Source organism: Coccomyxa subellipsoidea (genome assembly GCF_000258705.1).
Source record: "Coccomyxa subellipsoidea C-169, whole genome shotgun sequence".
NCBI lineage: Eukaryota > Viridiplantae > Chlorophyta > Trebouxiophyceae > Coccomyxaceae > Coccomyxa > Coccomyxa subellipsoidea.
The window spans coordinates 383,537-399,494 of record NW_005178034.1 but is presented as its reverse complement, the minus strand read 5'-3'; the positions used below and the strand labels follow the sequence as shown (position 1 = coordinate 399,494).

At 50.9% G+C, this 15,958-nt stretch overlaps 4 protein-coding genes across 4 annotated transcripts; 3 read left to right on the top strand and 1 right to left on the bottom strand.

Moving 5' to 3' along the window:
* Positions 1-333: 333 nt before the first annotated feature.
* On the top strand, positions 334-5,111 carry COCSUDRAFT_42266 (hypothetical protein; the record flags this gene model as incomplete). Its single annotated transcript, XM_005647085.1, has 10 exons — positions 334-404; positions 585-603; positions 724-861; positions 1,457-1,626; positions 1,983-2,061; positions 2,564-2,768; positions 3,108-3,193; positions 3,489-3,660; positions 4,423-4,566; positions 4,858-5,111. The coding sequence occupies 10 exons, from the start codon at positions 334-336 to the stop codon at positions 5,109-5,111; spliced, it is 1,338 nt and encodes a 445-aa protein (XP_005647142.1).
* A 1,165-nt stretch (positions 5,112-6,276) lies between these two features.
* On the bottom strand, positions 6,277-9,581 carry COCSUDRAFT_42265 (hypothetical protein; the record flags this gene model as incomplete). The annotated part of the gene is made up of 6 exons (XM_005647084.1): positions 6,277-6,311; positions 6,824-7,046; positions 7,363-7,483; positions 8,049-8,266; positions 8,536-8,750; positions 9,524-9,581. The coding sequence occupies 6 exons, from the start codon at positions 9,579-9,581 to the stop codon at positions 6,277-6,279; spliced, it is 870 nt and encodes a 289-aa protein (XP_005647141.1).
* A 698-nt stretch (positions 9,582-10,279) lies between these two features.
* COCSUDRAFT_42264 (alpha/beta-hydrolase) lies at positions 10,280-12,997 on the top strand (the record flags this gene model as incomplete). The annotated part of the gene is made up of 7 exons (XM_005647083.1): positions 10,280-10,328; positions 10,655-10,773; positions 11,008-11,091; positions 11,349-11,462; positions 11,963-12,028; positions 12,405-12,525; positions 12,912-12,997. 7 exons carry the CDS (start codon positions 10,280-10,282, stop codon positions 12,995-12,997), a joined length of 639 nt encoding a protein of 212 aa, XP_005647140.1.
* Positions 12,998-13,751: 754 nt separating this feature from the next.
* On the top strand, positions 13,752-15,856 carry COCSUDRAFT_63741 (hypothetical protein; the record flags this gene model as incomplete). The annotated part of the gene is made up of 4 exons (XM_005647082.1): positions 13,752-13,832; positions 14,565-14,684; positions 15,071-15,184; positions 15,734-15,856. 4 exons carry the CDS (start codon positions 13,752-13,754, stop codon positions 15,854-15,856), a joined length of 438 nt encoding a protein of 145 aa, XP_005647139.1.
* Positions 15,857-15,958: the final 102 nt, after the last annotated feature.

Sequence of the window (15,958 nt, the reverse complement as noted above, 5' to 3'; positions counted from 1 at the left end):
TCCGTTCCCACCCACTGCAACCTGTGTCCTGCCCATGAACGCGCAACAGTACTATGCAATCCAAGACGAACCAGGTTTCCGCTCTCTTCTTGCCCAGGTAAGCCTGATCTCCAGTGCTTGACTGTTGAGCACTCTCACTTGGCCTGCATATGGCTCCTTAGCGTACCCTTGCTCCCCTAGTAAAGCCAAAGCTGCGCTGCCACTTTTCTCGAGACACAGCAAAACACGATTGACTGCTGCAGCTTTCCCGTGGCAAATATGTGTGCTTGAGCCTTATTAACCGCCCTCAAGCAGCTCACCTGACTTGTCACAATCTGAACTGGGGGAAAGGTGATGGATCAAGAAGTGGAAATTCTGGATGTCTGGTACGAGGAGGACACCAAGTGTGAAAAGGTCATCAACAGGTGGGTTACACTTCCTCAATGAGTGTGTTCAGAGCCTGCAGCGATGATAACAAATTCCTGCATCTTGCATGCAGCAGTATCCTGCAGCCCTGCATCTTATGATTATAATATCGGTACCACCTGCAACATGTGCACAATACTGCTGCAAGGCCTGACAAGCTTATTCTGTTCTTGCTGCAGGCCCGACTATGACAAATGGGTAGGGCTCCATCACCCACAAGCTCTTAGATTCCCAGTCCTTTGTAAGACTCATCAAATGGAGTGCATGGACCAGCAAGCTGACATGGGATTTCTAGTGAAAAGAGTGCATGCATGACAGGTGCCCAAGATCGGCAGGAGGTTTGTGAAGCCCGATGACATAGCCTTCATCGACATCACAGAGTATGCGCCACGGTCGCAGACATCCGCTCCCTACCACATGAAGATCCAGTCCATCCTGCCTCTCCTGGGAGACAGGGTGAGCTCCTCACAACAATCAAAATGCTGCAGATATTACTGCCTGTATGCTTTGTAGGATGTATCTGGCCAATCAGACCGCACAGACTTGGTACTCCCCAGCAATGTGCACTGTGTTGTATATCAAACAAACATGATTGTGCATGCATCCGTTCACATTTGGCCCATGCACAAAGAAGCATGAAACATCAAACAAATTCATGGGAGCACTGTCGCGCACTGCAGAGCCAGTGCTTCTTTGAAATGTTTGATGCCCAATGTTTCTGCTGCTCATATCTTGCAGCAGTTTTCACGCTAAGGCGATCAGAAAACCACCTCTTTATTTCAATTTTGCTTATCTATTTATACGAGGCGTTATCTCAGACATGCGTTTGTGCGGCACTCAGGAGCACACTGCAGCTCTATTTCATCCCAGGATTGAGAAATATGGTCAGTCTGTCTTATGCATGCACAGGAGTCTTCTAGTTGATAGCCCCAACTGTCTCTAATATCTCATTATAGAGCCCAATCGGAAGCTCTGACAACCCCAATAGAATGGATGCCAGACGCAGCAGCCGCTCTGCAATAATTCCCAAGTGTGCTTGCTATGGCTACAGGTGCACATCGAGCGGGTGGTAGTCATCAGCGAGGTGACCGCAAGCACATGCCGGCACACCATCACGGGTGACGTCAGCGTGCGCGTGCCAGGTGTCGGCCGCATGGTGGAGCGTTATGTCATGGCCAACACCGTCGCTGCCATGAACATGCTTCACACCGTCGTGGACAGGTCAGCACGCTAGCGCGTCTCTTTTGCACCGCCACACAGTCTGAGTTCTGGAGATGTGCAACACATTTAGATGTCAGTGGCATCTCTCTTTCTCAGTAAGAAAGATAGTAAGGCAGAGCGAGCACCAGAGATGAGAGGAAAGGTCAGTTGACACCTATGAAACAGCAGCAGCAAGGCCAGCATGCGTGCTCTCGCAAAACAATTCTGCATAAGTCACAGATTTCCGGGAAAATAGATTGCATGCGGATTGTCATTTAAGGAGCATCCATGCATGACAGCAAGCGGTCAGCCATATGTGGCCTTTTGGGTAATGTTGCATGCTGGACATCTGATGGATTGCTTATCTATGGCGCCAGGTACCAGAAGGTGCAGGAGCAGTTGCCCAAGGAGGTAATTCCTGCAGAGCTGCCTGGCGACCTCAACATGCTCCTGCAGGTGCGCACTTCTTGCTGCTCTGATATCTTCATTGAAGGTAAAGGTCAGCTGCTCTGGGCGGGTGGGTGGCCGCGGGGCAGAGGCGGCGATGGCACCACATGCATGCAGGCCTTGCAATGGGAGGCCTGCATGCATGTCGTGCCAGGGCAGCAGCTACTAATCCTTGGTTGTGGACCTGAGTCACCCCATTTAGGCGAACCATTCGTGTATCGTGGATGCAGTGAAGCAGGATATGCTTCAGTACTCATTGTCAGCGGGGTCTTCATGAAAACCAAGATGGCCTTCTACAGCGGAGATGCACCTGCACAATCAGCTGCACACCCTGCCCTCGTGAAACTGCCTGTTTATAGACAGGGAGGTCAGGAAAATATTTCTAAATAGATAAGAGCTCCCTGCGGCTTGTCTACTGATGCACCTTGCCTCTAACAAGAACCTCGTGTAGTACTACTGATATTAAGAGACCCTGGGGGTGTTGGCACAGAGGGGGTTGATATGCATGCAGGGCCCCTATGCATCAGATGAGGAGTCAGAAGCATCTGCACAGACAGCGCTCAATGCTGCTTCAATTGAAGCAGTGGATGAGGCTGAGGTGCTCAGTACAAAAATTGACAAGCATGCTGAGTCACCTGCGCCGGCTGGCAGTGTGCCAGAACAGGCGCCGCCCACCAGAACTCTGGACCGGCAGGGCACCAAGTACTTTGATGCAGGTGAGATTATGGCATGCACAGCCGTATGCATGCGCTGTTGCATTATTGGCTGCTGCATCTGCGTTTCCTTTCTGTATTGCTGCACAAGCCCCACAACAAGGATGTTAAATCAGCCACATGGTTCAAGCAGCCTCCATGCATGCACGAACCATCGTTGGAGGCATCTTGAGGATGATTGACCAGGCATCTGCAGAAATCAACAGTCAGTCGAGAGCTCTGGACAGCCTTTCTCCCTTCACTTGATTTTTGCCGGTCTGCCTCCCTACTACTGTGCAAGTGATTCTTTGTAGTGTGCCTGCCTGCCTCCTACTATACTGATGATTTATCCTATGCCCACAGATGAGGCACTTTGGAATGCGGACAAGGATGAGGAAGCCGAGGAGGAAGATCTGGATGTGATGATTGAGGTGCTCATCGGGGACGAGGTACAACACATCTACAGTATTCACCCCAATCACACCATTTACATGGCAGACACTCTTGACTACACGCCACCACAAAACCTGCATTAATTCAATGCCACATGCTGTCCCTGCTGGCGGGGGCCGGTATATATATGCCGAGCACTGTGCCCGGGGTCGATTGGGCCTTTCTTTGATCTGGCATGTCCATCAAGGGGTGGCATTTTGGCAGCAACAGTTGCCTGCAGCTTAGGTGCAGACGCACCTTGCCTCGCCAGTAAGAACACACCTCATTGACGGATATCTCCCACCGATGTAGGAGGGCGAGGAGGAGATTGGAGATGATGATGTTACCAAGGGGAACGAGAAGCTGCCAAGGAAGGCTAGCGAGCGCCACGTGCGCACCAAAAAGTTTTTCGCAGAGCTGCGCAGTTTGAATCTCAGCAGCCGCCGCCGCCAAACGCACGCCGAGACTGCGGCTTTGCATGACGGTGCGGTTGCTCATTGCACCCAGATTTATTATGATTTTTATTACGCGTTTCCACCCCTTGAGGACTAGGTACGTCAAGCAACACCAGAATCACTCTCCAGTCTTCTCGATTCCTTCACTTCCTCTACCAGTCACCCAGAATGACAGTGTGAATTTTCCAAATCTGCATCCATGTCTGCAGCAAGACCCGCCATTGTTGAGGAGATCGCTCAGGAGTGAGTTTCTTCTCTGATTCAATCGTCTATCATGAGTTGTCGGCCCATCCGGCCAGGGGTCTTCTCTGATATATTCTTGACATCAACATGCGCCGATGAGCTCCAGCTGGGCAGACCAGAATGTATGGAGGATGCCAACATTGGATGCTTCATCACTCATCAGAATTCCGAGTTCGTGCATGCTGCGATGCGCGTGCAGGCAAGTAATTACTGTAGATGATGGCATTGTTATCGGGGCTGATGTGCAAGCATGGCCCTCTTGAGAGTGCCCGGAGCCCCGGACTGCGTCAGAGGCAGCTGTACAGGATAGTGACTCTTCATAGGGGAAACATTATTATTTTTACACGCTTTTCCTGCCAGGCAGTGCCAAAGGCAAGGTGCGTCTGCAGACAAGCTGCATGTAAAGGCTGCCAAATTTCTACCCCTTGTTGGACTCGCCAAATCCAAGCAAGACCCAATCAACCGTGGGCACGGTGCTCAGTATTTGTACCGCCCCCCGCCAGCCGGGGCCAAAGGGGAAATCAATGACAGAAATGTGACTAGTGCAGGTGCACGGCAGGCTTCTGAGGAGGTGACACGCTGGAACCGTGACAAGGAGCGCTGGGACAAACTGTGGCGGGGGGCCAGGGTCCGCTCAGCCCCGATCCCCAAAGCCCTCGCATTATTCGTCTACCCCCTGCGCCTCGACAAGGGTGAGTCCCCATATGAAGATACACTTCAGAGTATATTACATAATTTCTGGTCCCCATGCATCTCTCCCATGCATCATGCTGTCAAACAAATTGGTCCTGGGTTACTTCCTTGGGATTCAGGTCATACACATCGGACCTGCACTGCAGTGACATGGCATACCCGTCCGCCACATTGCCAAAATCGCAAGTTCTTGTGAACCTCTTGAACGGTAAAAAAGTGAGTCACTCGGAGTGATACCGCTTGAAGCTGGTGATCAGAAGCGGAAGTGTGTGTCTGCTGCTGTTGCGCAGTGGGGAAGTGCCTGAAGGTGCACCCCGGGGAAGGAGCAGCAGAGGAAGAGGTGAGCGGATCTTCTGAGGAGGAAGCTTACCCGGGCAAGCAGCGGCTGAGCAGCAGTGGCTCAAAGGAGTACCGCAGGAACTCGGGGATCAGTGAGGGAGAGGCAGCATTCATGGACCAGCAGGGGCCTTCGCTGTCCAGGGAGGGTAGCAGGCTGATGGCTCGGCTGCGCCTCAGGAGGGAGATGAAGAGTCTGGGGAAATAAATCAGGATCAGGGAAATGAAAGAGGGTCTGGGGAAATGGTTAAGGACGGTGTCTTTTTCAGCACATTGCAATGCATTATGGACTGTGCATAATGTATCTAGTCCATGTACCTTGGCAGGTGGCTTGAATCCAGGGCAGATATCAACATGTGGAGGCCGGTCTGTTCAAAAACTGCCTGATGAAATATTCTCTCCTTACACGTGTGTACCATAGATTCTTTTTACTGCGAAATGTTTATTGCAGCCTGTGGAAAGCTTCCAGTATTTGCTGTGATGCTGAGCAAATGCTCTGACAGTTGCCAAGAACTGTCCAAGAATTGATGTGTATGAAGTGCATGATGTGTATGAGGCCAACTGGCAGCCACTCAGAGCAGGCCATGTGGACAACGGTAAGCATGCATTGCAGCATGTGCCCTCTGTAATAAAAAGTTTGATGTCTTCCCTCTTCTCAAAAAGAATTGTATTATACAAGCCTGCAAGCTGCCGTCAGCTGAGCCAATGATATGTGCGGAGGAATCATGCATCTTGGAGGTTGCATGCAGTCATCACTTCGCTCATATGCCCAGTTCAATATTAATGACATCCATGTTATCTTGACCATTGCAGTCAATTGAGTGGATGGCTTGTTGCGACGGTGCAAACCGAGCAGCGGTATTTGTATGCTGCAGCCGCGCCGGCTGGCAGTAGTCGCATGCATGGCTCTAGATCTGCCAGATCTCCCAGTGGGAGTGAGCATGCATGCAAAATATTTGCAGAGTAGTCTATTAAATAGACTCTCATCACGGCTCTGCCAGCATTAACATTACATCCATGTCTGGCTCAGTGTCAATGGGCACCACAAAGCCTCAAAACTCTGCAGACTTTCAAGAGAATCACATAAATAAAACCCATCGGTTGTCGGCGCTGTGGCAACACAATGTTATCATGGTGCCACACCAGACGTGCCTTACTGATAGCAAAGAAGTAACCTGCAGAACTGCTATGGACCGTCTTGTACATCTTGATCTTGACACGAACAGCCACGCTGAGTCAACAGCGGAACCGGCTGGAAGTAATCTGAACAACCTTTCAACAATTGGAATCCCTGGACACCATATATACCGCTGTTGCTACAGGACCCTCAGTGTCGTCTGTGCCTTGACCGCTGCCGCACTGCAAAGCCACACTCACTGCTGCAGCTTGTCAAAACTGCTTGTAGCCCCTGCGCGAATGCAACACCCCTGTTTTTATTCTTTGGTGCCTCAGAGATAACACCAGAAGATTCTGCTGGGAAAGGCAGGCATCACGTACGCTCTGCCTCTTGAACAAGTGATGCAATATGCACACCCACTCCGCTTCGACAGAGACTTAACGAAGCAGTTTGTGCACAGCAATCTCAATGATGTCAACAAGATGAAGACTTCCTAGCAGATCGAATGCCATCAGCAAAACAATGGTGGACATCACCCCAGTCTCAGGCTACCACACTGCACTCCGTCCTCCGAGAACAGCACGTGCCTGACCAGAAACTCAAGCACTCAAATAGCCAAGAACCTGCGCCTGAAGCACGCAGGCAGTCTGATCCTAAGTCTGATCAGGTGCATGAGCACCACCTAATCTGGCACTTAACCATGTGCAGATGCAGCGCCTGATTAAGCACTCTGTCTAATCAGGCGCGATGCCGTGGAATTCTATGGGGGTACCCGGTTTTAAGAAGGTTTTCGACGTGCGCACCCTCGGTGAACGCGGGGGCGAGCGACGCTTGAACTGCGTCCTTGTCAGCAGCGATGGCGGCAACATCAAGGTTGCCGCTTGTGACTCCGTGCACAACGTCTGTGTTGAGTTTCTGCAGGGCGGCCTTGGCCTTGTCCGGGAAGGGGATTAGCCCGACCGGCAGATTCGCTATCGCCAGAGAGAGCGCCTCAAAATCGCCCTTCAGCTTGGTAGCGAAGCTCGCCTGCACAGTTGCAGTCACGCGTGATTGAGCCTCCGGACCGGAGTACATGATTAAAACGTTTCTGGATGGAGGAGTTAGACCCACAGGAACAAGTACTATCACAGTACTTATTGTTGATCATAGAACTGTTTGATTGTTTGGTTCCTCAGCAGATACTTTTTGGTGTGCCCAAAACTGGAACCCAACCCGTGCACAAACAAGGAGCTGCTTGCAAGGTTGCCATGCAAATCCGGGCATGCATAGCTCGGTTGCAATTCTCGCCAGTGTAAAAAGATTGGAAAGCTCTTGCTGTGTATATAGATGACAGGTAACTCACTCGTTCGTCAGCCGCCAGAGACACCGCGTGGCCTGAGGCGGCCAGGTCAGCGCCCAGCTGTATCGACGACGAAACCAGCTTGCCTATCGCATTCGATTCCTCCATGGAAGTTGCATTGGGCCTGCGCACAGGTCATTCCAGTCTCAACAGGCCCTTGCATTTGCGATTACTTTTACTACTACACATTTTCCAGGCAAGAGGCAAGGTTTGTCTACAGACAAGCTGAAGGTAAAGGCCACCACAAATCCTGCCCCTTGATGGACTCGCCATATCTAAGCAAGACCCAAAATGGGCTATGCCAAGCTTGCACTTGTCCATTGCCGGGCGCATGCTCTGGATGTCCCGGGCTGCTGAAGCGGCTAGCATGACACTTTTTAAGGCAAAGCAAGTAGACACCATTGTGCTTTTACTAAGTTCCTTGGAAGGGACTGCAAGAGAGACCACTGCAGACTGCTATCCCCTTCAGTGTGCCAGCTTGCCAAGGCAAATTCACGAACAGCGAATTCACTGCACAGTCCTGTCCTCTACAGAGTGCGGGCGAGTCATTGGCGAGTCATTGCAAATCCAAGCAAAGAGTCTTCACTGCACAGTCCTGTCCTGTTGAGTGTGGCAGCCAGTAGCCGCGTCCTCTACAGCAGATCAACGCTCGTGCTGATCAAATGCTGCTTCGACATGAGAAAACTAACCTGTTTGGCAGGGCGATGATGGGTAGATCAGTGCCGTTCCCACCCACGGAGCCAGTGGCAGCCGACACCGCCGAGCTGGCAGCTGCCTGGAAGCTGCGCATGGCCGACGCGGCAGCCGACGCGTTTGCAGCCGCCAGCGATGCATTCAGTGAGAACGGCGGCTGCTGCGCCGCAGCAGCCGGCTCCGGAGCATTTGCGGGGGTACCATAGGCCTCACTCTGCCCCCCGCAAAACACAGAATTCAATGCTAGAAAGTCAAATGTTCAAGACCGTAGATCCCGGAATTCAAAGCCTATCTTGAAACCTAATTTGGAAAGCTGCCGATGAGCCTCACCCAATGGAGCACACACTTGGATGCAGAAGACCCAGGGACTTGACTCCATAACCAGATATTCTACGATCCCTGCAAATTCTTGATATTTCTTCACAGCTTTCCCGCACTGCTAGGGGTGCGGGGATTACACTGAGCAATAGTTTGGATTGGCACCTGTGCGGCGGGCCCTGGGGCGGGCGCAGGCGCAGGGGTTGATAATTCGGCGGCCGGCCCAAGGAACGCAGCTGCAGACGGGGCCGAGGCCGGGGCAGCCGCGGCAAGAGTTGCGAGGAAGTCGGCGACCTCGGGCGCTGGCGCTGATGCAAGCACGGCGCTGACGGCGTCAGCTGCCGCCTCCGGGGAAGCTGCCGCCGCCGCCGGCTCCAAGCCTAGCCGTGCATGAAAGAGAATGAGTTGTGCATAACAAAATTTGTTGCAGAGCGCTGTTGAGAGGTGCACAACACAGAGGCTTGTTGGAAGGTTGTGTTGGAGATCCTGATCCTATAATCTTGCTGTTGGGTTTGATCTACGTGGTTCCATGTGCTTTTTCATGCAGTACAACGCAGCATACGGTACAGGTTGATTACCGGTGTACATCATAAAGTGTAGCTGTTTGATATGGGCCACCATACTTGAATTGGCCGCCTGGGGTCTGAGGATCTTGGGAAGCTCACCCGCTAAGAGGGCTGCTGTCACATTGCTGCCTGATGTTACATTGCTGCTTGCTGTCAAATTGCTCGCTGCTGTCAGATTGCCTCCTGCTGTTACATTGCTCGGTACAACGGTCCCTGGTAGCAGAGGTAAAGGTGGCAACCTAGGCTGTGGTGGTTGCAGCCAAGGGCCTGGTGTAGAGATGTTTGCTGCAGTTATAATTCTGGAAGATAGATCCTGGATGGGTTGGGATTGGTTGGCTGCTGGTGCCTGCATCCCAGGAACAGCAACTCAGACAAATGCTGCCCATATTCAGGTGAAAGGCTGGGCTTATCGTGCCCAGCTCTGCATCAATGTAGTGAGGAGATATTGACAAGAAACACACTGGAAAGCAAAGAGTGTCAAAGACAAACCAATAAGCAAGTGCACATCAGGAATTTCCTTGTCAAGTAAAGAAGAGAGGCGAGTGAAGTAGAGCTACTTACGCTTGTGCTATCTGACGCATGCACACTGATGGTTGACAGAAAGGCCCACCAAAAGATGTTCGCCCAAGACGACATCCGCAACATCTTGTTCTATTTTCACAGAAGCATGCCTGACCCGTTCAAAAGATCTCTTCAGTGGAGGCAAGCTTGAACCAGTAATGATATTACAACCTTTGTAACGATAATTAAAAGGCTCTCTCAGGCAAAGCATGCTCTAAGAGTGGTTGGGCTTCCATCGAGTCCTACCAATGCATTAGTCAGGGTAAGAGGGTGAGCAGCATCCAACAGCCCAGGAACTCTGTTAAGCACTCAGATATCTCATATTAATAAATTCTGGAACGACAATCTTGTACTCATGGATTACGATAGCCTGTTAGCTGTTAGTTGTTAGTTTGTTTTTCTTATCTGTGGCGCAATTCTCTCAACGAAAACAAGATGAAAATGTCTGCAATTACTTCGCGATTGATGAAAGACAAAATTTTTCAGGCGCAGAGATGTCTCTTTTCGCCTTGCAGAAGCATTCAAGCTGTTGCATTTGTCATGCTTGTGTTTGAGCTGGAGCATAAAGCCAAATCAGGACCTGTGCACCTATCCCAAAATACATTCTGATCCAAGGCTGAATGGGGGACTAGAATTGCCTGATGTTCTGCTCTGTATAAAAGAGCAATTACTGCTATCATCGAAGAGCGGTGTCCTGGTATTAGAGGTGGAAAAAACGCTCTCTGGGACGGTTCCGCTCATCTGTTTCCCTTCTACCTGAACAGTCCGTGTCAAAGCAAGCAATGGTACTACAGGAGGCATCATTGGGTGAATACCCAATCTACTATGGAGGTCCAAGCGACCGTCCAGCTGTCATTGTTATCCAGGTACTGTTTTGGCAGGCGATCGGCATGTGATCTGGCTGATGGGCCTTACAAGAGATTTCATGATCGTCTGCAATCTGCAATAATTTGTGCAGCATGCTCAACATCCTTTCTGCGCTTTTAAATTAAAGTATTGATGGGATCGATTTGTCTGTCTCGTAGGAATGGTGGGGTGAGTCACTGGAGCCAGGGATGCTGCAGCATTTGTTTTGCATGCTCTTTTTGAGCCTGGCTGCCTGCTATTTCACTGGACATTATTGCAATACCTCTGGTGAATTAATTCTATGTGTGCAGGAGTGACCCCTGAGGTGAAGGAGCAGGCAGAACTCATCAGCCAGAAGGGCAATTACAGAGTGCTTGTGCCAGACCTGTACAAGGGCAAAATCGGCGTCAACGCTGAAGAAGCAAAGCACGTAAAATTGCCTTCTCTGATCATGATTTCTTAAACTGCCAGCGTTCCATGCATCCAGTACATGTGCATAAAACATAGTGCTCCTCAAGCATGCAACTAGGACAGGGTTGAATTCAATCTTATGACGCAGAGCAGTATGGCTTCTGTCAGTGTAGGCAGTGCAGGGTGCAATAACGAGCTATCATTCTGCAGCAATCATTACGGGTCTTAGTAGATGTTGGCCTGCTGGGTGCAGCTGGCGTCTGAATTAGACTACGAATCAGCCATTGAGGGCTTGAAGCAGTCTGCCGAATGGCTGCGCGCCAATGGAGCCACCAAGGTGTGCTGCCCTGTCCCTTCTGTCCTTCACAGATGGTCACTATTGCACACGAGTTGAACCATCTGCAATTTGAATTGTAAGGTCAACAATTGCTTTAGCGCGCCTCAGCCGATGCAACAAGGCTTAGGGTCGCTCCAGGCCTGCATCACAAACGGCATACAGTGTGTACTTTCAATTCTTGAATAGTCGCTCACTGGGCAACGAAACTGCGCTGATTGCTCTATTTCTGCCTGTGATATTCTGCATGCACGCGCCAGGTTGGGGTGACTGGATTCTGCCAGGGAGGCTCCCTCGCCCTGCTGGCGGCTGAGTATGCTGGCGTGGACGCAGCTGCACCTTTCTATGGCATTCCTAACAGCTACCCCAGCCATGTGCGCCCACCATCTCTCATCATCAGAATTTGACAGGGCCTCACCAGGATTCCTGGATCGCCCAGAGATAGTTTTGGCGTCTCTGGGCAATCCCAGGGGATTCAGACCTGCCCAGTGTGATGGCAGTCAATGTGGCAGAAAGGTCTGGGCGGACCAGAACCTCATCCCAGACCCCAGAATTTTAAACACAACTCAGGGGAGATCCCCCTGAAAAATAAAACCCTGGGAAGTCAAACCCACATCATGATCAACAGCCGGGGTACTTGAAATGGTAGGGCGAGGATCCTCAGAGACTGTATTGCAGCCCCTTGTCAAGTCGCAAATCTGGTACCAAGGCAGAGTCAGGCAGTGGGTTCTGACGTGTAGTGATATGGGCTACTGAGGGGTAAGAGGCAGCTGCGGTATCATTGAGGATGGGATCTTGGTTCTACGCTTGTACTGTGTCACTGGTCGACTGTGATCCCTACATTTTTCTGACATTACTAATGTGTGCTGCGCAGCCCGAGAAGATCAAGGTGCCTGTGCAAGCGCATGTGGGTGACCAGGACAACTTCTTCCCAGAGGAGGTATGCACTAATCAATCAAAATCATCTTCAATTCATTGTCAACTAGCTTTTGCATGGGATGATCCACATCTACAAGGCCTGCACTGTGTGACTGGCTGAGTTCAGGTATCACTGTTATCACATGTTTTACTGCCAAGAGGCAGGAGGTGCCTCTGCAGACTAGCTGCAGATGAAGGCTGCCAGAACTCTACCCTCTGTTGGGCTGCCAGACCCAACCCAGGACCCAATTAACTGTGGGCGCGGTGCTCAGTGTTTATATTGGCCCCCGCCATTTGGGCCATCTGGCTGATTTGGGGAGCAGGTTAGACTGTGCGGAAAGAAACAGGGTAGATCAGTGGGTACACACCGATTTTTAACCTTGATGGTTGCTATGCAGGACGTGAGGAAGTTTGTGGACGAGATAAAGGCGGCAGGTGGAGATGCGGTGTTGTATGTCTACCCGGGAGAGGGCCACGCCTTCATGAACGCACAGAGTGACAGCATCGAGCGCATGAAGAGTGAGTTACAAAGGCTCTTTCTTTTCAAGCTGTACTCATTGCCCGATTGATAACTTTCCTTCCACTGCTCCCACCAGGGGTTGTAATTCTAGAGCAATTCCTGGTGTTCTTCTGTGTTTACCCTCTACTCCCACATGTCTGTACATAGCAGAGTTGTTGTGCCAAGTTGTCGTATGATTTTTAATGTGCTTAAGCCCTTGTTTCTCGACCTGCTGTCAGATCTGTTGGCAGTGCCTTTTAATCTCATTGTAATATTGATGTCTCTGCTGGACGCGTGCCATTGAGGTGACTGCCAATGAGGTTGCGATTTGTTGAAGGTTTGTGGGAGATGGCTTGTGGGATATTTTTTGATCCCCAGGCTGAAAGGGTGCGTGTATTGTGTGCAGCTGCAGGCATTCCTGTGGGCAAGAGGGAGACTCAGGAGCTGGCCTGGTCCAGGCTCATGGACTTCTTCAAAAAACACTTGGGCTGAGTCAGATTAATTGGGGGTAGAGGTTGCTTTTCAAGTCTGCTGTTCGGAGATAACACTGTAATTAATTAGTGCCACTTGTGACACGCCAATACATCAACTTTCGGATGTAGTACTGCAGTAAGTGCCATCGGCCATGATGTGCGACATGCTCGGTGGTGCCCATTTTGATTGAGACGCACGTGCAAGCACATTACAGAGATGAGCAGAGTGCAGTGAACATGTAAGCCTTTCAAGGTAAAGCTTGATGCAAATCAAGATTGCCAGCTGGACACTCTGGCACACATCATGTGACACATGCGCTGCAACTCGCACTCATTGAACGAAACCAAGGTCTTCAAGTCTTAAAGACAAGAATCCTGCGTTCGAATGCAAGATCTCCGCCTTGATGCACGTGGCAATGCATGCGCGGTGCACACTGGAAATGTGCTCATGATATTGGAGACCTTTAAAGCTAAATTTAGCTTGTAGAGCTGGTGCCTAGTATGTCCTTTTGGGACTGGGAACACGTGACTTCAAAGTGCGACTGGCGGGTATGAGTAATGTCGGCCCAGTCGCCACCTGCCCAGGTGCTGCTGGTGATAATCTGCTGGGGGTGTTTATAAATACAGTCATGCCCACTGCATTTAGGGCAGTCAGTCGACGCCATCGGATAAAGTCTGCAAAAATCGACTCTCGACGTGTGACGGATAGAGGTAGCTTTACACGAGTTATATAGACAGCTTCAATTGCCTGGAAGTTGATTGTTGCTCCAAAAATGAAGGCGACGGCGGTGATTGTGTTGATCGCATTCTGCACCCTGGCAGTCGCCCATGGCGCAGCCAGCGACGCAATTCAGGTGTGAGCAACATATTTGTGCAACGAACTTAATCCTATTGACCTCAAGAGAGAGCTTCAAGTCATATCCAATGCCGTTTAGCAGAAGTGCTGACCTGCCAGCCGATGCCGGCATGTGTTGCACGTCAAGTACAGCGATGACTGAGCAGTCGGGAACCGAAGACATGACACCTGGTTGCAAAGTTTGGTTATACACAGAATTTTAGGATGCCTTGAATTTGACAAATTTGGTGGCGTGGCTGGCATAACTTATCTTGGGGTTGATCCATCCGTCGACACTAAGCCTCGCAGCCATCGGCAGGCTTGCTGCTTTCTTAGCGCCAGGCTCAATCGATCTTGAGATTTTTAGAATTGTTGCCGGATTACAAGTGGTTGGTTGCGTGGAAGGCGGCCGGCCGTCCGAGTCGACTCCTCGATCTAGGGAAAAACCAAGGAACGTTTGCAATGCAAACTTTAATCGCCCACCACCTCCAAGCCGATTAGGAAACGAATGGGAGGCCATGAATAAGGGCATGCGTGTACTGAAATGTATTACTGATCCTGGACGACGTTTCACACTTCTGCCGATTTTTTCTTCAAGGCCGATGATGTCAGCAAGCCCCACAGCTGTGCTGCATTGCAGACAAAGGCCAAGTCGATCACACTGGTGCATGGCATTTTCAAGCCAACTCCTTTAGAGGGCATTTGAGAATTTCTACCGGTCGCCAGCTCAGAAGAATGTGTACGCGCACAGGGCACTGGCGGCTTCACAGGCCGCAAGATGCTGCAGACTTCTACTGCGCAAGCACCGGCTACATCTCAGAGCAGCCCATCCCCGTCAGGCCCCATCACCCAGCAGCAGATCCAAGACCAGGTATTGTTAATTCTCTGCTGCGTGATTCGTCTCTAAGGATGCTCACATGCTCAGAGCTCACCTCAAGTTGCTTTAATTGGCCGGTCCGGGCACCGCTGCAAAGTTTGTTGATTCATGCTCTCAAAGCATCCCCCATCAACGTGCTGCCTCATGAAATACAGGCTCTCTGTTGGATCAGTACATCTTTCCACTGAATCAGCGGCGGCTATTGTTTGATACTATGCTGGCAAGGTAGTGGATTGGATGTTGCCAGTATTTGGATGCTTCACACAGACCAGATGAGGGGCAGACTTTGCAGTCAATTGCTAGAACATGCAACACACAAAGCATTGCCCTGGAACGAAATTGCTCCAGCTTCATCGGTTTTAATTGTGCATCGTTTACAGGTGAACCAGGACCGCCAGACTGGTGAGCAGCTGCAGGAGCAGAACGAGGCCAAGCAGTACTCTGCGCAAGCCGCCGGTGCCCCTGCCTCTGAGGTTGCCAAAATGGTTGATGAGGTGTGCACTACTAAGCCACTCCGATGGCCTGTGATTGTGCACTCTCGCAGCAAATTTTGCACTAGCTGAAGTCCCCGTCAATTCCTCTGCAGTGCACAATTTTCATTGTGCCCTTGCCCAAACCTTTGCCTGTAGCAGGGGAGTCTGCTTTCGCATACGAGGCTGATTTTGCACGAGTCTGATTTTGCACGAGGATGATTATTATCTGCATGTGCCATGGCTGGATGATATGAGGAATGTATGCACCAACGCTGCAACCTGTGTTTGAAGGTATCAATTTTCAGATTTTCCCCGGCTGGCGGGGGGTGGCACAAATACTGAGCACCCGTGCCCACAGTTGATAGGGTCTTGCTTGGATCTGGCGAGTCCAACAAGGGTTAGAATTGTGACAGCCTCTAACTGCAGCGTGTCTGCAGGACGTACCTTGCCTTGTGGCAGGAAAAGCTTGTACTAATAACAATAATAATTCTTTGATGCCAGGTTGACTCTTAATTGACTAGCCCTCCTATATATTGGAGACTGACACAAGGGTGGTTGATGGGTTTCCAGGGACGCAACCAGCAGGAGCAGGCTCAGGAGCAGCGTGAGGCAAATGAGTACCAGATGCAGCAGCAGTACAGGGACCAGCAGAGCAGCAGCTCTTCCACTGCAAATTCGCCCGCACAGGGCTAGAATGTTTGCATGAGCAGCCACTGCCGGCTGACGGTGTCAGTCTGTCAGCCTGACTGTGCAAGCGCGCCTGCACATGGTTGAAAAGTTTGCATGTAGAGTGTA